Source organism: Rattus norvegicus, chromosome X (genome assembly GCF_036323735.1).
Source record: "Rattus norvegicus strain BN/NHsdMcwi chromosome X, GRCr8, whole genome shotgun sequence".
Lineage (NCBI taxonomy): Eukaryota > Metazoa > Chordata > Mammalia > Rodentia > Muridae > Rattus > Rattus norvegicus.
The window spans coordinates 47,462,638-47,483,337 of NC_086039.1; the positions used below are offsets into that span (position 1 = coordinate 47,462,638).

Consider the following 20,700-nt stretch of genomic DNA (forward strand, 5'->3'; position numbering starts at 1 on the left):
TCACACAATAATAGTAGGAGATTTCAACACCCCACTCTCATCAATGGACAGATCATGGAAACAGAAATATAACTGAGACGTAGACAGACTAAGAGAAGTCATGAGCCAGATGGACTTAACAGATATTTATAGAACATTCTATCCTAAAGCAAAAGGATATACCTTCTTCTCAGCTCCTCATGATACTTTCTCCAAAATTGACCATATAATTGGTCAAAAAACGGGCCTCAACAGGTACAGAAAGATAGAAATAATCCCATGTGTGCAGTCGGACCACCACGGCCTAAAACTGGTCTTCAAAAACAATAAGGGAAGAATGCCCACATATGCGTGGAAATTGAACAATGCTCTACTCAATGATAACCCGGTCAAGGAAGAAATAAAGAAAGAAATTAAAGACTTTTTAGAATTTAATGAAAATGAAGCTACAACATACCGAAACTTATGGGACACAATGAAAGCTGTGCTAAGAGGAAAACTCATAGTGCTGAGTGCCTGCAGAAAGAAACAGGAGAGAGCATATGTCAGCAGCTTGACAGTACACCTAAAAGATCTAGAACAAGAAGGAGCAAATACACCCAGGAGGAGTAGAAGGCAGGAAATAATCAAACTCAGAGCTGAAATCAACCAAGTAGAAACAAAATGGACCATAGAAAGAATCAACAGAACCAAAAGTTTGTTCTATGAGAAAATCAACAAGATAGATAAACCCTTAGCCAAACTAACGAGAGGACACAGAGAGTGTGTCCAAATTAACAAAATCAGAAATGAAAACGGGGATATAACTACAGATTCAGAGGAAATTAAAAAAATCATCAGATCTTACTATAAAAGCCTATATTCAACAAAACTTGAAAATCTGCAGGAAATGGACAATTTCCTAGACAGATACGAGGTACCGAAGTTAAATCAGGAATGGATAAACCAGTTAAACAACCCCATAACTCCTAAAGAAATAGAAGCAGTCATTCAAGTTCTCCCAACCAAAAAGAGCCCAGGTCCAGACGGGTTTAGTGCAGAATGCTATCAGACCTTCATAGAAGACCTCATACCAATACTATCCAAACTATTCCGCAAAATTGAAACAGATGGAGCACTACAGAATTCCTTCTATGAAGCCACAATTACTCTTATACCTAAGCCACACAAAGACCCAACAAAGAAAGAGAACTTCAGACCAATTTCCCTTATGAATATCGACGCAAAAATACTCAATAAAATTCTGGCAAACCAAATCCAAGAGCACATCAAAGCAATCATCTACCATGATCAAGTAGGCTTCATCCCAGGCATGCAGGGATGGTTTATTATACGGAAAACCATCAACGTGATCCATTATATAAACAAACTGAAAGATCAAAACCACATGATCATTTCATTAGATGCTGAGAAAACATTTGACAAAATTCAACACCCCTTCAGGATAAAAGTCCTGGAAAGAATAGGAATTCAAGGCCCATACCTAAACATAGTAAAAGTCATATACAGCAAACCAGTTGCTAACATTAAACTAAATGGAGAGAAACTTGAAGCAATCCCACTAAAATCAGGGACAAGACAAGGCTGCCTACTCTCTCCCTACTTATTCAATATAGTTCTTGAAGTTCTAGCCAGAGCAATCAGACAACAAAAGGAGGTCAAGGGGATACAGATCAGAAAAGAAGAGGTCAAAATATCACTATTTGCAGATGATATGATAGTATATTTAAGTGATCCCAAAAGTTCCACCAGGGAACTACTAAAGCTGATAAACAACTTCAGAAAAGTGGCTGGGTATAAGATTAACTCAAATAAATCAGTAGCCTTCCTCTACACAAAAGAGAAACAAGCCGAGAAAGAAATTAGGGAAATGACACCCTTCATAATAGACACAAATAATATAAAGTACCTCGGTGTGACTTTAATCAAGCAAGTAAAAGATCTGTACAATAAGAACTTCAAGACACTGAGGAAAGAAATTGAAGAAGACCTCAGAAGATGGAAAGATCTCCCATGCTCATGGATTGGCAGGATTAATATAGTAAAAATGGCCATTTTACCAAAAGCAATCTACAGATTCAATGCAATCCCCATCAAAATACCAATCCAATTCTTCAAAGAGTTAGACAGAACAATTTGCAAATTCATCTGGAATAACAAAAAACCCAGGATAGCTAAAGCTATCCTCAACAATAAAAGGACTTCAGGGGGAATCACTATCCCTGAACTCAAGCAGTATTACAGAGCAATAGTGATAAAAACTGCATGGTATTGGTACAGAGACAGACAGATAGACCAATGGAATAGAATTGAAGACCCAGAAATGAACCCACACACCTATGGTCACTTGATTTTTGACAAAGGAGACAAAACCATCCAATGGAAAAAAGATAGCATTTTCAGCAAATGGTGCTGGTTCAACTGGAGGGCAACATGTAGAAGAATGCAGATCGATCCATGCTTATCACCCTGTACAAAGCTTGAGTCCAAGTGGATCAAGGACCTCCACATCAAACCAGACACACTCAAACTAATAGAAGAAAAACTAGGGAAGCATCTGGAACACATGGGCACTGGAAAAAATTTCCGGAACAAAACACCAATGGCTTATGCTCTAAGATCAAGAATAGACAAATGGGATCTCATAAAACTGCAAAGCTTCTGTAAGGAAAAGGACACTGTGGTTAGGACAAAACAGCCAAGAGATTGGGAAAAGATCCTTACCAATCCTACAACAGATAGAGGCCTTATATCCAAAATATACAAAGAACTCAAGAAGTTAGATCGCAGGGAGACAAATAACCCTATTAAAAAATGGGGTTCAGAGCTAAACAATTCACAGCTGAGGAATGCCGAATGGCTGAGAAACACCTCAGGAAATGCTCAACATCTTTAGTCATAAGGGAAATGCAAATCAAAAAACCCTGAGATTTCACCTCTCACCAGTGAGAATGGCTAAGATCAAAAACTCAGGTGATAGCAGATGCTGGCGAGGATGGGGAGGAAGAGGAACACTCCTCCATTGTTGGTGGGATTGCAGACTGGTACAACCATTCTGGAAATCAGTCTCGAGGTTCCTCAGAAAATTGGATATTGAACTGCCTGACGATCCAGCTATACCTCTCTTGGGCATATACCCACAAGATGCCACAACATATAAAAAAGACACGTGCTCCACTATGTTCATTGCAGCCTTATTTATAATAGCCAGAAGCTGGAAAGAACACAGATGCCCTTCAACAGAGGAATGGATACAGAAAATGTGGTACATCTACACAATGGAATATTACTCAGCTATCAAAAACAATGACTTTATGAAATTCGTAGGCAAATGGTTGGAACTGGAAAATATCATCCTGAGTGAGGTAACCCAATCACACAAAAACACACATGGTATGCACTCATTGATAAGTGGCTATTAGCCCAAATGCTTGAATTACCCTAGATGCCTAGAACAAATGAAACTCAAGACGGATGATCAAAATGTGAATGCTTCACTCCTTCTTTAAAAGGGGAACAAGAATACCCTTGGCAGGGAATAGAGGGGCAATGATTAAAACAGACACAGACATGTAGAAGAATGCAGATCGATCCATGCTTATCACCCTGTACAAAGCTTAAGTCCAAGTGGATCAAGGACCTCCACATCAAACCAGACACACTCAAACTAATAGAAGAAAAACTAGGGAAGCATCTGGAACACATGGGCACTGGAAAAAATTTCCTGAACAAAACACCAATGGCTTATGCTCTAAGATCAAGAATCGACAAATGGGATCTCATAAAACTGCAAAGCTTCTGTAAGGCAAAGGACACTGTGGTTAGGACAAAACGGCAACCAACAGATTGGGAAAAGATCTTTACCAATCCTACAACAGATAGAGGCCTTATATCCAAAATATACAAAGAACTCAAGAAGTTAGACCGCAGGGAAACAAATAACCCTATTAAAAAATGGGGTTCAGAGCTAAACAAATAATTCACAGCTGAGGAATGCCGAATGGCTGAGAAACACCTAAAGAAATGTTCAACATCTTTAGTCATAAGGGAAATGCAAATCAAAACAACCCTGAGATTTCACCTCACACCAGTGCGATTGGCTAAGATCAAAAACTCAGGTGACAGCAAATGCTGGCGAGGATGTGGAGAAAGAGGAACACTCCTCCATTGTTGGTGCAATTGCTGACTGGTACAACCATTCTGGAAATCAGTCTGGAGGTTCCTCAGAAAATTGGACATTGAACTGCCTGAGGATCCAGCTATACCTCTCTTGGGCATATACCCAAAAGATGCCTCAACATATAAAAGAGACACGTGCTCCACTATGTTCATTGCAGCCTTATTTATAATAGCCAGAAGCTGGAAAGAACCCAGATGCCCTTCAACAGAGGAATGGATACAGAAAATGTGGTAAATCTACACAATGGAATATTACTCAGCTATCAAAAACAACGAGTTTATGAAATTCGTAGGCAAATGGTTGGAACTGGAAAATATCATCCTGAGTGAGCTAACCCAATCACAGAAAGACATACATGGTATGCACTCATTGATAAGTGGCTATTAGCCCAAATGCTTGAATTACCCTAGATCCCTAGAACAAACGAAACTCAAGACGGATGATCAAAATGTGAATGCTTCACTCCTTCTTTAAATGAGGAAAAAGAATACCCTTGGCAGGGAAGGGAGAGGCAAAGATTAAAACAGAGACTGAAGGAACACCCATTCAGAGCCTGCCCCACATGTGGCCCATACATATACAGCCACCCAATTAGACAAGATGGATGAAGCAAAGAAGTGCAGACTGACAGGAGCCGGATGTAGATCGCTCCTGAGAGACACAGCCAGAATACAGCAAATACAGAGGCGAATGCCAGCAGCAAACCACTGAACTGAGAATAGGTCCCCTATTGAAGGAATCAGAGAAAGAACTGGAAGAGCTTGAAGGGGCTCGAGACCCCAAAAGTACAACAATGCCAAGCAACCAGAGCTTCCAGGGACTAAGCCACTACCTAAAGACTATACATGGACTGACCCTGGACTCTGACCCCATAGGTAGCATTGAATATCCTAGTAAGAGCACCAGTGGAAGGGGAAGCCCTGGGTCCTGCTAAGACTGAACCCCCAGTGAACTAGTCTATGGGGGGAGGGCGGCAATGGGGGGAGGGTTGGGAGGGGAACACCCATAAGGAAGGGGAGGGGGGAGGGGGATGTTTGCCCGGAAACCGGGAAAGGGAATAACACTCGAAATGTCTATAAGAAATACTCAAGTTAATAAAAAAAAAAAACAAAAAAAAAACAGACACAGAAGGAACACCCATTCAGAGCCTGCCCCACATGTGGCCCATACATATACAGCCATCCAATTAGACAAGATGGATGAAGCAAAAGAAGTGCAGGCCGACAGGAGCCGGATGTCGATCTCTTCTGAAAGACACAGCCAGAATACAGCAAACACAGAGGCGAATGCCAGCAGCAAACCACTGAACTGAGAATAGAACCCCCGTTGCAGGAATCAGAGAAAGAAGTAGAAGAGCTTCAAGGGGCTCGAGACACCATATGTACAACAATGCCAAGCTACCAGAGCTTCCAGGGACTAAGCCACTACCTAAAGTTTATACATGGACTGACCCTGGACTCTAACCTCATAAGAAGCAATGAATATCCTAATAAGATCACCAGTGGAAGGGGAAGGCCTGGGTCCTGCTAAGACTGAACCCCCAGTGAACTAGATTGTTGGGGGGAGGGTGGCAATGGGGGGAGGATGGGGAGGGGAACACCCATAAAGAAGGGGAGGGGGGAGGGCGATGTTTGCCCGGAAACCGGGAAAGGGAATAACACTCGAAATGTATACAAGAAATACTCAAGTTATTAAAAAAAAAACTTAATTGATAACAAGAAAAAAAAAGAAATATAGGAAAACACAGGTAAACAAGTAGAAAACCTTAAACAGGAAATACAAAAATGCCATAAAGAATCCCTTAAAGAATTACAGGAAAACACAACCAAACAGGTGAAGGAATTGAACAAAACCATTCATGGAAATAGAAAGAATACAGAAAGGACAAAAAAGACAACCCTGGAGGTAGAAAACATGATCAGGAGTCACAGATATAAACATCAACAAGAGAATACAAGAGATACAAGAGAGAATCTGAGGGCAGAAAATATCATAGAAAATATGAACACAATCATCAAAGATAATGTAAATTGCAAAAAGCTCCTCCTAACCCAAAACATCCAGGAAATCCAGGACACAATGAGAAGATCAAACCTGAGGATATAGGTACAGAAGAGAGTGAAGACACCCAAATTAAAGGGGCCTGTAAGTATCTTCAATAAAATTATAGAAGAAAACTGCCCTAACATAAAGAAAGACATGCCCATAAATATACAAGAAGCCTATAGAACACCAAATAGATTAAATCACAAAAGAAATCCCTCCTATCACATAATAGTCAAAACACTAAATGAAAAAAACAAAGAAAGAATATTAAAAGCAGTAAGGGAAAAAGATCAAGTAACATATAAAGGAAGACCTATCAGAATTACACCAGACTTCTCACCAGAGGCTGGTAAAGCCAGACGATCCTGGCCAGATGTCATACAGACCCTAAGAGAACACAAATGCAGGGCCAGGCTACTAGATCCAACAAAATTCTCAATTCACATAGATGGAGAAACCAAGATATTATGACAAAACCAAATTTACACAATATCTTTCTGCAAATCCAGCCCTACAAAGGATAAGAGATGTAAAGCAAAACACAAGGAAGGAAGCTATACCCTATAAAAAGAAAGAAACTAATCTCCTTGCAATGAAACCAAAGCAAGAGAGACACACAAACATAATTTCACCTCTAACAATAAAAATAACAGGAAACAACAATCACTATTCCTTAATATCTCTTAACATCTATGGACTAAATTCCCCCAATAAAAAAACATAGACTAACAGATAGGATAAGTAAAGAGGACCCAGTATTTTGCTCCATGAAGTAAACACACTTCAGAGACAAAGACAGACACTGCCTCAGAGTAAAATGCTACAAAACAATTTTGCAAGCAAAAGGTCTGAAGCAACAAGTAGGGGCAGCCATTGTAGTATCAAATAAAATTGACTTTCAACCAAAAGGAATCAAAAAATAGAAGAAAGTACACCTCATATTCATTAATGGAAAAATCCACCTAGATGAACTCTCAGTCCTAAATATCTATGTTCCAAATGCAAGGCCAATTATTCATAAAAGAAGCCTTAGTAAATTTCAAAGCACACATTGTACCTCACACAATAATAATAGAAGATATCAACATTACACCCTCATCATCAGACGGATCATAGAAACAGAAAATAAACACAGACATAGTGAAATTAACAGAAGTTATCAACCAAATAGATTTAACAGATGTCTACAGAACATTTCATCCTAAAAGAAAAGAATATACCTCCTTCTCAAAACCGCATGGTACCTTCTCCAAAACTGACTATATATTAGTCACAAAAAAAGGCCTCAACAGATAAAAGGAGAATGAAATAATCCCATGCATCCTATAAGATCACCACGGACTAAGCTGGTCTTCAATAACAACAAAAACAACAGAAAGCCCACATATACATGGAAGTTGAACAATGCTCTACTCAATGATAACTTGGAGAAGGAAGAAAGAATGAAATCAAAGATTTTTTTAGAATTTAATGAAAATGAAGGCACAACATACCCAAACTTATGTGACACAATGAAAGCCATCTGAAGAGGAAAACTCATAACACTGAGTGCCTCCAAAAAGAAACAGGAGAGATCATACATTAGCAGCTTGACAGCACACCTAAAAGCTCTAGAACAAAAAGAAGCAAATACACCCAAGAGGAGTAGAAGTCAGGAAATAATCAAACTCAGGACTGAAATCAACCAAATAGAAACAAAAAGGACTATACAAAGAATCAACAAAACCAGGAGCTTGTTCTTTGAGAAAAACAAGATAGATAAACCCTTAACCAGACTAAGAAGAAGGCACAGGGAGTGTATCCGAATAAAGAAAATAAGAAATGAATAGGGAGGCATAACAATAGATTCTGAGGAAATTCAAAAAATCATCAGATCCTACTACAAAAGCCTACACTCAACAAAACTGGAAAATCATGAGAAGATGGACAATTTTCTAGACAAATACCAGGTATCAAAGTTAAATCAGGGGCAGACAAACCACCTCAACAATCCCATAACTCCTAAAGAAATAGAAGCAGTTACTAAATTTTCCCAACCAAAAAGAGCCCAGGACTAGATAGATTTAGTGCAGAATTCTATCAGACCTTCATAGAAGACCTCACACCAATACTGTCCAAACTATTCCACAAAATAGAAACAGATGGATCACTACCCAATTTCTTCTATGAAGCCACAATTATGCTTATATCTAAACCACACAAAGCCCCAACAAAGAAAGAGAACTTCAGACCGATTTCCCTTATGAATATCTATGCAAAAATACACAATAAGAGTCTCACAAACTGAATCCAAGAATGCATCAAAACGATCATCCATCAGGATCAAGTAGGTTTCATCCCAGGAATGTAGGGATGGTTCAATATACCAAAATCCAACAACATACTCCCCTATATAAATAAACTCAAAAAAGAGAAAACCACCAGATCATTTAATTAGAGAAATGACATCACTGAGAAAGCATTTGACAAAATTCAACACCCCTTCATGATAAAAGTTCTGCAAAGATCAGGAATTCAAGGCCCATACCTAAACATAGTAAAAAGCCATATACAGCAAACCAGTTGCTAACATTAAATTAAATGGAGAGAAACTTGAAGCAATCCCACTAAAATCAGGGACTAGACAAGGCTGCCCATTCTCTCCCTACTTATTCAATATAGTTCTTGAAGTCCTGGCCAGAGCAATCAGACAACAAAAGGAGGTCAAAGGGATACAAATTGGAAAGGAAGAAGTCAAATATCACTATTTGCAGATGATATGAGAGTATACTTAAGTGACCCCAAAAGTTCCACCAGAGAATTACTAACTCTGATAAAAAGTTCAGCAAAGTGGCTGGGTATAAAATTAACTCAAACAAATCAGTAGCCTTACAAAGCTTAAGGCCAAGTGGATCAAGGACCTCCACATAAAACCAGATATACACAGATTAATAGAAGAAAAAGTGGGGAAGATTCTCAATAACATGGTTATTGGGGAAAATTTCCGGAACAAAACACAAATAGCTTATGCTCTAAGATCAAGAATCAAAAAGTAGGACATCATAAAACTGCAAAGTTTCTGTAAGGCAAAGGACACTGTCATTAGGACAAAATGTCAACCAAAAGATTGGGAAAAGATCTTTACCAAATCTACATTCCATAGAGAGCTAATATCCAAAATATACAAAGATCTCAAGAAGTTAAGAACTAGAAAATATGATCCTGAGACAGGTAACCCAATCACAAATACCACACATTATATTCACTCATTGATAAGTAGACATAAGCCCCAAAGCTTGAATTACCCAAGATACAATCCACAGACCACATGAACCTCAAGAAGGATGAACAAATTGTGGATGCTTCACTCCTTCTTAAATGCGAGAACAAAAATAATCATGAGAGGGGAAATGGAGGCAAAGTTAGGAGCAGAGACTGAAGGAATGGCCATTCAGAGCCTGCCACATCTGGGGAGCTAGCACATAAACATACAGCAAGCCACCAAACCTAGACAATATTGATGAAGCCAGTAAGTGTATGCTGACAGGAGCCTGATATAGGTGTCTCCTGAGATGCTCAGCCAGAACATGTCAAATACAGAAGTGAATGCTAGCAGCAAACCACTGAACTGAGAATGGGGTTCCAGTTGGATGAATTAAAGGATTTAAGGAGCTGAGGGGCTTGCAACCCCATAATAACAACAATACCAACCAACCAGAGCTCCCAGGAACTAAACTACTATCCAAAAACTACATATGGACATCCGCCCCATGGCTCCAGCTGCATATGTAGCAGAGGATGGCCTTGTTGGGCACCAATGGGAAAGGAAGCCCTTGGTCCTGCCATGGCTGAACCCCCCCAGTGAAGGGGAATTTCAGGAGGTTGGGAAGGGGGGTAGTTGGGGAGGATGAAGACCTTCATAGAATGGGGGAGGGAATCGGATAGAGTTTTATGGCCAGGAAACCAGGAAAGAGAGTAACATTTGTAAATAAAAAATGTCCATTAAAAAAAAGAAGAGGTAGGAGGTGAGGGGATGGAACAGGGCGGTTTCAGGAGTGGACTGTGAAGGGTGATAATATTCGAAATGTCGATTAAGAAAATATTCAATAACTGAAAAAAAAAAAGAAGTTCATATCCCCTTTCAATATGGGGAAGAAAGGAATCCCCAACTAGGAACACTGTCACTACTTACCCCTCTCCTCACCCAAACATGGAAGTGGTCTTTGGAAATGGTAGTGAAAGGATGAATGAAAGGAAGACTCAATAATACAGCTTCCGTGATATTAGTTATCCATGATGAAGTCACACTTTGCAACGATGTAGATACTTGGGTATCATGTACACTTATTTTTAAGTAACCCCTCAACTGTGAGCTGAAAATCAGCCCAATAAACTCACTGACTAGTTCACAAATTTGAATTTGAAGGAGTTACTTTATTCTGTTTTTAGGGCCCTATCTGGAATAAATTCATATTTGTTCAAGTCTCTACAGGAAAAGCTAACCCAGCATTCACTTGCATTCTTAAAATGTTACTAGTAGTATGTCCTCACTGATAAGTGACTATAAGCCAAAAACTTATATACTCTGAATACCCACAATATAACTCACAGACCATATGAAACCTAATAAGAAAGAAGATCACACTGAAGTCTGGATACTACAGTACTACTCAGTATGGGAAAGAGAATAATCTCTGAGAAGTAGAGGGAGAGAGTGATACAGAAGGGGAAAAGGAGGGGGAGGGGAAAAGGGGGCCAGTTCAGATATGGGAGGAGATGGTGGAGATGTGTAAAATGTCAGGGATTTGAAAGTAGGTGTGTAGTGGGGTGGTGGTGGGGAAAGCTACTAGAAATTCCAGATGCCAGGGACCCAAGATGTTCTCAGGACCCAACAGCGAGGACTTCAACAGAAATACTCAACAAAGAGGAGATATAACATGTAGAGACCATATCCATTTGAAAGGCATGGCCCCCAGTTGAGGGATGAGACCACCCCCCACCTCAAACATATTAATCCAAAATTCCTCCTGTCAAAAGGAAATACAGGGACAAACGGTGGGAGCAGAAACTAAAGGAATGACCATCCAGAGACTGCCCTACCAAGGGATCCATCACATCTGCTGACACCAAACCCAGACACTATTGCTGATGCCAAAATGTGCTTACTGACAGAAGTGGGGTATAGCTGTCTACTGAGAGACTCTGCCAGAGTTGGACCAATACAGATGTGAATGGACACAGTCAAACTTTGGGCTGAGCATGAGGATCCCAATGGAGAAGTTAGGGCAAGGAATGCAGTAGCTGAAGGGGTTTGCAACCTCATAGGAAGAACAACAATGTCAATCAACCAGGCCCAACAAAGCTTCCAGGGATTAAACCACCAACCAAAGAGTACATAGCAGGTAACCATGGCTCCAGCTCAATATATAAGCCTTATCTGGCATCAATGGGAGGAGAGCCCCTTGGTCCTATGGAGGTGTGATGATACAGGATAGGGGAACACTAGACCTCTGGGGCAAGAGCGAGAGAGGGGTTGGGGATGGGGGTTCACAGGGAAGGAAACACCCTCATAAAGGCAAGAGGGGAAACTGGGAAGGGAGATAATATTTGAAATGTAAATAACTAAAATAACCAATAAAATATAAGTAATAGAGGGGATACTGCTATGAATAAATTCCTCTACTTCATTTTCTTAAATACCTGAGAATAAAATAGCAATTGTAATTATTAACAAAAAGAATGAATATATCAGAATAAAATTTCTTTAATGTTTTTCATCATGTAATGACAACAAACCTAGTAATGTGAAAATCTTTCCATTGTGAGAAATATAGCTAATAAATGAATATGAACTGATAAGTTTATGTTTTAACTGATAATTTTTATGATCTAACTGATAGCGACTAAGAAACAAATTATTAAAATTAAATTAAAACACTGTATGAAAGAGTCACAAATTTTTGTAGACGCCATCTGCTCAGGGGAGGAGATCTTATGAGCTAGAAGAAAACACACAATTACTTTTTTATAATATATAATTATTTTAAAAGTCAGAATGATTTTTATAATTGTTTTTATCTTTATAATTGTTTTTATGGTACTAATCAAATGGAAACAAAGAAAGACAGATGTAAGTAAAATTTAGAAAAGTAAAATATAAAGGAAGTCAGTAAATGTCAGAATTTTTCTTTTTTAGATACTGAAAATGTGGGCTGAAGAATCAAATGGTAAAGCAGGAAATTTAACAAAAAATTAAATGATCTTAATGCCCACTGCATCCCCAACCCAAGGTAAAGAGTCAGGTAGAAAAAAAAAGAGTACAGAGCTATTATTAAGTTTAGGTAGTCTACTATTAACATACAAAGTGGCAGAAAAAATTATCTTTTACTCTTGAATATACTAAAATCATTCTGGGATGAAGGCCAGAAAATCATGTATGTATTGGCCACTTTTATCTTATTAGTGGTAACTTAGCAATTTCTTTGAGGTTATGGTGGACTTAAATTGAAGTTTAAAAATTCTTTACAAACACAACTCTAAAAGTTTATGTCAAATAGAAATATACATATGAGGTGACAAAACATATAACTGTTAATTGGTTTCACACAATTTAAATTGTTTTATTCAGATGAATCAAACTCACAATCATGTGGAATAAATATAATTATTCTAGAGTATAATTTCAATAGTGATTATTTCAATCATTTATCTACTGGTGTTCATAATACAGTTTAGAACATATTTTGCAACCCCGTAAGAACAACAATATCAACCAACCATGGCTCCTCAGGACTAAACCACCAACCAAAGAGTACACATAGAGGGACCCTTGGCTCCATTTATATATGTAGCAGAGAGTGGCCTTGTTGGGAATCAATGGGAGGAGAAGTCCTTGGTCCTGCCAAGGCTCAATGCCCCAGTGTAGGGAAATGTCAGCGTGGAAAGGGAGTAGAAGTAGAGGGAAGGGGGAAAGGGAGAGGGGATTTATGACAGGAAATCAGGAAAGGGGATACCATTTGAAATGTAAAACAAAATCCAAAAAATAAAATTAAAAAAATAAATTTAATTATAAAAGTATATAAAAAAGTATTTTGCTTGCTATTCATTTTGTTACAATTATACAGTAGAGAGTATAAAAGGTTAGAAAAGAGTCAAATGCTATAGCATTCAAAAACCACTGTACTCCTCAAATTGGCAGAAGAACAAAAATTTCTTTCCTTTTTTAACACTAGGATCTTGCAGATCTCTGTATATCATCCTGGATATTATATCTTTCGAATTGTAATTTATTAAAATTACAATACCTGAAATGCTCATGGTGGTCTCCACATCTGATACTTGCAGCTCTATCATTAGGAAAAGCAATCAGTGCATTCTTCATTGACTCATCATTTGAACAATGATTATGAAGGTTCGTTGCTGTTGACCGGAGCATTGCAGCAACAGGTAGAAGATCTTCCTTTTTCTCTGAATCTTTGGCCACAAAATGTTTTGTGGGATTACTGACCAAGGGTGATATACCTTTAATAATATTGGAAATTATGCCAGCATTTAGTACTTTGTATTGTACATTTCAAAATTAACCACAAATACTTGATACACTAGATAACTCGTGTGGTGATTCGAACAAACCTCATAGGTCATAGATATGAATGTGTGGGCATTAGGCAGTGGCTCTTCTTGACAAGGATTAGGAGGTATAGCCTTGTTGGAGTAGGTGTGGCCTTGTTGGATGAAGTGTATCTCTGGGGGTTAGAGTTTGGGTTTTCAAATGCTTAAGTCAGGTCCAGTGACTCTCTTCCTGATAAGTGATAATCCACATGTAGAACTCTCAGATCCTTCTCCAGCACATGTTTGCCTGCCTGCAGCCATGCTCTCCCACTATGAAAATAATGGACTAAACCACTGAATCTATAAACAAGCCCCAATTAAATGCTTTTTTTTATATGCGTTGCTGTGGTCATGGTATCTCTTAATAGCATAGTATCTCTTGAACACTGACTAAGACAATTGATTTTAATGAATGCAAAATTTTCAAGTACTCTATGAAAATACAAATCACTTACAATACATGGACCTATATAAACCAATTTAGCAAAAATAAAATTTGAATAATAATAAAATATGTGTATAATAAAAAGCATACTAATTTGAAGATTTAAATTGACTTATATGAAAGTGAAAGGTTTCTTGTTTTTTTTTATAATTTTTAAAGACATCTATGTATCATCAAGTTCATATGGTTCAATTAATAAAATATCAAGCATAATGAAACAAAATTGTACAAACCAGAAAATATGTATATAATTAAAACTAGTTTACATTAGCTTCCAGAAAAAATACAGAACAAATAAAGCATAGCAACCATTAAAATATTTGAGAATCTGCAACAGGCCTTCTACCTGACTTTGATAGCTTCTCTAAAAAGGGGGAAAGCACTGTTTTGACCATGTTTGATACACACAATCTTATACTGAAAAATGAAAATCAAATCATAGCTGTGTAAGACTAATGGAGTAACATACCAGGATTAATTTTCACCCCAACTTTCTTAGTGTAAGCTTTGCAAGTACTGTTGAATTCTAAATGTATATAATGAAAAGGTTTCATTGACAAAGACTGTAAATTATCATCTGCCACTGGTCCAATGATCTCGATCACTTGCTTTACTCTAAATACTCCAATTTGATGTGGAACGAATGAGCATATCACATTCTAAAGAAAAAGAAAATTTAATCAATATTCTATTATAAGAAAAATTAAAAACAAACATTAAAATGCAGGTTATTTGAAAGTCAAAGCAACACATTTTCACCATGGGGATTTATAAACAATTTTAGGAAACGTATAAGCCATATGATACTCATTATTGGAAATTTAAGAAAACTGAGAACATAATACTACAGTATTTCTGGAATAGATTAAAGTCTCCAAATCCAATTTTTCAGAAAAATGAATGACAAAATTTACAAAAATCAACTTGTCTAGTTGTATAGAAATTATCTAAGGCTTACAAAAAATCAGTACATCAGGAATGTTGATGAAAGTCTGAACATCCTCATGCCATTTTTCTTGATAAAGTCTTATTTTCCTTAACTCAGTTTTGTGGTCAGCAATTATAGTAGCTGTGACAATTAGTACAACAGATAAAAACGCAAAGGTATGAGTTGAAAAACATGAGAACTCACTTGTACAGATTATATACTACAGGTTCTACCTGTCACCTGTCTCTGAGAAAAAGAGAGGTGGGGAAGAGAGAGAGAAAGGAGAGATGAGTAGAGAAATGAGAGAGGAGAGAGGAGAGATGAGAGAAGAGACAGAAAGACATACAGAGAGAGGCAGAGAGAGGATTGAATAACACAATAATTTGAGTCCTTGTTTATTTAATGTTTAAAGAAGTTACTAGAAAATAACAGTCAAATTATTAAGATATCCATACAGTATTTTCAAAGCTCTGATTGAAAAGGGATAAAAATTTAAACAGGGGGGTTGGGGATTTAGCTCAGCGGTAGAGCACTTGCCTAGCAAGTGCAAGGCCCTGGGTTCGGTCCCCAGCTCTGAAAAAAAAAGGAAAAAAATTTAAACAGGTATAAAAAGAAAAAAGAAAAACAAAACAAAACAGAGACATTCTTGAGAAAGAATTACTGGAAGTTACCTGGTGAGAAGCAACTGGCAACAAATTCTGTTAAAGCAGAGTGCTATAACCTCAATTCTAGGTATCTGCTTCTGTAAATGTGATTAACTGCAGACAGGGATGTCCCATTATAAAGACAGACACATCTACCCTCTATTGATTAAACCCATTGATGATGTAATGGTTTAAAAATATTACCATAAACCTATAAAAAGCTACAGAAAACTATGTATGATTGCTCAGACCTACTGAAACTTCTATTTAAGGTAGCATGTAATAAATTCTGCTGATCCTCACCTCAGTCTACGGTACCTACATGAAATAGATGGTGGCCCTGCCCCCTCCCCCTTTTTGGTATTTTTGCCATAACAACATATTTCTGGGAACCGAGAGAAAGATAATTGGCTACATGCATCAAAGAAAACTATCTATACAGACTTTTACTGGAAAGTCACGAAATAATAACCAAATCCACAGTAAACTACACAGTGATTTAGTTTTCAGCATTTCAAAGAAGTATGTTATTGACAATGCCAAGTTTTCATCAGAAAATTATTTTACAAGAGAAACAATAAAATGTGGCCAACACGCCAGAAACAGATCATAATAGGAACTGTCTCTGAGGAAAATCAAATGTTGGACTTACCAAAAAAAAAAAAAAAGTTAAGTTTCTTGGCTATGGCTAATGACTTTATCAGAGTTCATGGCACACCTGACTTCAGCATTTTTGTATGTATATCTGTGTGTCTACCCTTTGTTCCTTGTGTTAGCCATATCAACGCCATATGTGTACAGGTCACAGCAATTAAAAAATAGTACCAATGAATGTAAGAGGTTCCAAGGAACAGTTGAGAGAGGAAAAAGAAGAATATCAGTAAAAGTATAATAAATTAGACACTTAGAAACTTGATGGAAAACATCAGTCTGTATATCAGCAAAGCTCAACAAAATTTGTGATATATCAGAATGACAGACAAATAAAAGTCAAACTGTCAAAAGTCAGTGACAAGAAAATCTTGAAAATATCAAGAAAAAGGTGACTCATTACTTACAAGGAATCCTGGAAAGCTGAAAAATTTAAGCATACTAGAGATAGGAAGGCAGTGGTGGATCAGAGATTCACTTACATAACAAAAAAAAAACAAAAAACAAAAAAAAAACAAACAAAAAAAAACAAAACAAAAATCCTGTAACTAGCAAAACACACAGTCAAAACTGGTATAAATGAAGATCTCTCCGAATAAACACCGAATGAGAGGAGAATGTATAAGGCTTAAAATAAAGTTGCTCCTATATTAAAGAAAAGTCAGCAGTCTATAACTGAACCTTCTTCATTAGGAAAAACTAACAAAACAAACAAACAAAAAACAGAACAAACTATAAGCCAAAAGTATAAGGGAGATATAAAAAACCAACTAGCCTGAAACTATATATTGAAATGATCAACAACATTCTCAAAATTTAGATATCTTTGTAATTAAAAAAAAAGACAATTCAATTTACAAAACTTATAAATTCATTGAATGGTCAGCCTTATATCAGTCTAAATGTAAATAAAGGAATATGATCAAAAATATGACAAATAGGAAAACCTAGATGATGTGGGTAAATTCTCATGTCTCAATCAAACTACAGTAGACCCTGGAAGAAACAGAACATTTAACAGTTCTATAGCTAATATATAAATTAGCTCATTTAAAAGAAAAACTGACAGTTGAAAATTCCAAAAGTTAATGAATTTAATGGTGAGGTCTAACCAATCACTGAAAGAAGAAATAACAAATTATTCTAAAAACAAAGGGTAAAAAGTATGTGCCAATTCATTTTATGACAGCAGTTTTATTCTAAAGTCAAACCCCAAAACATTTCAAGGGAAACAAATGCTATAATTCAAGTCCCTTGTGAACAAACATACATACACTATCCTTTAGTAGACCAATGAAGGGAAGTAGTCTCTCTGAGGTAGTAGAGAGTGAGTGCTGAAAGGCAGATGGCTTGGGAGTTGTATAGGGCAGAAACCGGAACTTTTGGGGTAGAAGAATCCATTTCCATATTTGTTGGAAGGTCAATAACCTAAAAACATTGGGTGAGCTGAGAAACTCTGGACAGAAATATTGGTACAATGATTACATCTGCAGGGAGTTAGGAGCCAGAAAGCTCCTGATAAAAAGGTCAACATATTAACGTCCATTGATACAGCTTATGAGAGTTTAGAGGAACAGATATGAAGATAGAATCATATACCACAAAAGTTCCCTTTTCAATATTATCAAATTAAGTCTAGTAGAAAGGGTTAACATAGTATATGAAAGTACTGAATCATGTTGCTTTTAATATCTAAGTATCAATATAATGAATCTTAACGAAAGAGAACCATTTTATGATCTAATAGAGAAAAACTGTTTGACAAAACATATTCCATTTTCACTATAAACTGTAAAGATAGAAGAGAACATCCATGATTAGAATGGGCGTCCATGAACAACTTACAGCTAACATCTTACTTGATGGAAGATTAAATGCCTTCCCTTTAGAGCAAGAACAAGACAAAATAGTCTCTTTCACTACTTCTATTTAACATTATGCTAGATGTTCTAGATAGGAATATTGAATAATAAAAAGGTCATGAATCTAGGTTGCAAAAGAAAGCATAAAATAAATCTATTCACAAGGACAAGATCTTGTATACCAAGAAGTCTATTTAATAAAGTGGTCACTAGAAAAGGAATTCAGGGAATTTGATATACTAGCAGAGAGCAACCCAAATGAATTTTAAAAACTGAACTAAATTTCCTTATCAAAACAAATAGGACTTTTAAGAATATATTTTAAAGAAATTACAAGAGTTGGTGTATAGTTCTATAGTAAAATATTTGTCACCCATGCAAAACACCCCCTATTTAATTACCAGTATTATAAAAAAATAAAACTCTTGTCTAAGAGGAATCACAAAATTGATATGTTAAACACTAGAAACACCACTGAAAGCATTTAAAGCACACATGAATAACTAGCAAGATATCTGTCCTCTATAGACAGCAAGGCTTAATATTGTAGATGGCAATAGTCACCAAAAGGATTTATAAAAGTAACAGATGTTATTAACATACCAGCTGCCTGCTGACATTGTTTTAGTAGAAACTGGCAAGGTAATTCTAGAATTGTATCAATTTTCAGGATTCCAAATTAGTCAAAACCATTCTTTAATAAATATGGATAACTCAGACATGACTACTCTCAATGATTAAAAGGAGAATTAAGTAAATTAGATTTCAAACTAAAATGTTTTGCTGCAAATGATATTATCAAGGAAATGAAAGACCCAACAAAGGGGAAAGATAGTTTTAATTTATTTATCTGACTGACACTTGTATCCAGAACATATGAAGAGCTTGCATTTTAACAACAAAGAAAAAACATTCAAGTACTCATGCTGGTACTATAAACATGGTTAAAATCATGTCTAGTGAAGTCATGGGCCTACTGGAGACCTTTGGATGTTTTGCTAGGAGCTCATGTTGTCAACCATCCTTTAAATATTTAGGTTTATATTAACAGAGTTGTGCTTGGTCAAAGAAACTTCGTATTAAAGTACCCAACAATTAGTGCACAGATGAAGTGTTCAAGGTGCTGTGATTAAGAGTCTGAATGTTCATACACAGAAGCACCCTCCACCCTTTGCAAGGCTCAGAAAGCATCACAGAAGAGAAGGCAGAAAGAATGTCCGAGCTAGAGGTTCTTGAAGACAACTGTGAAGTGCTATCCTCTGGACATGACATGATACTGCAAACATGGACATCACTTTGAAAAACACTGGGAATAGCTCCAAATGTTAAGAACAGCATTTTCAATTTAACAATTCCTCTATATAGTGTATTTTGAGAATATTAAATGTGTATCTACACAAAACCACCCATAAAACATCAAGTATCAAGCCAGAATTATTTAACCGGCCATAGAAATCCAAGTCATGATTTAGGTAACAAACATATATGGGGATCCTAAAATGGAATGTTTGAGAAGAACACTAAATATGGGAATAGTAAAAAGATTCTTAATATGCAGTGGATAAAAAGTAAATGAAAATTTAATGTGTAATGAAGCTGAGTTTTTCCTGAAGTCCTAGTCTGTGTTGTAGCACAAATCTTCACCACAACCTTGCTTCAGAATGTACAACAAGCACACTTTGCATTGTGTATGCATCATGTGACATAACAATAAAATATGGTACATGAAACACATGGGCTCAGATTTGAAAGCATTATATGTTTTAAGCTACATTCTTTTAACTATAGACACAAAGCTTTCTGCTGTTATAGAAATATACTTATTTGATTATAGAAAATTAAGATGTTCAATATCCCTCTGCCAGCATTCCTCAGCAGATAAGTATTAAATTTGTATACGTAATTTATATAACTATACACCTATGGTCACATAAAACCTGCTCAGGCAAAAGAAGGAGTTGAGTAGAGAATGCTGAAAAGGCTCTGTTTTAGAGTACCTAGAAAAATGTTGTCAGTGTGGCCAGTCATAATTAAACCAGCCCCGGAAACATAGGAGTTGGACTGGTGCCAATAGGAATGTCTTAGTGCTCACATCTTTTTGTTCTTCCTCAACACAAGCTGTAAACTAGGTAATTATTATACATTTCAAATTTCAAATTGACTAAATCTGCAAGATATCATTCATGTGATTGTTTCACAAAATCCTTCCTGAATGGAAATAAAACTTGTTCTTTGAGTTTTGACGGCACTACATTAGAAAACCTATTTAACACACTAGTTTTCTTAAGCCATACCTATTTATGTATATGTATTATAATGCCTTAATACAATAAAAATGCTTTAGAAGCAATAACTATATTTCACACCAGACTTGA

The 20,700-nt window shown here is 36.7% G+C and overlaps 1 protein-coding gene across 4 annotated transcripts in view; it reads right to left on the minus strand.

Moving 5' to 3' along the window:
• Cfap47 (cilia and flagella associated protein 47) overlaps positions 1 to 20,700 on the minus strand; it is a 355,085-nt gene that overhangs the window by 313,553 nt on the left and 20,832 nt on the right. For all 4 annotated transcript variants that reach the window (XM_063280369.1, XM_063280368.1, XM_063280371.1 and 1 more), the window contains exons 9-10: positions 14,710 to 14,899; positions 13,489 to 13,705 (exon numbers count right to left, since the gene is read on the minus strand). In XM_063280369.1, coding sequence (XP_063136439.1) covers positions 13,489 to 13,705; positions 14,710 to 14,899 — 407 coding nt within the window. The remainder of the gene's footprint in view (positions 1 to 13,488; positions 13,706 to 14,709; positions 14,900 to 20,700) is intronic.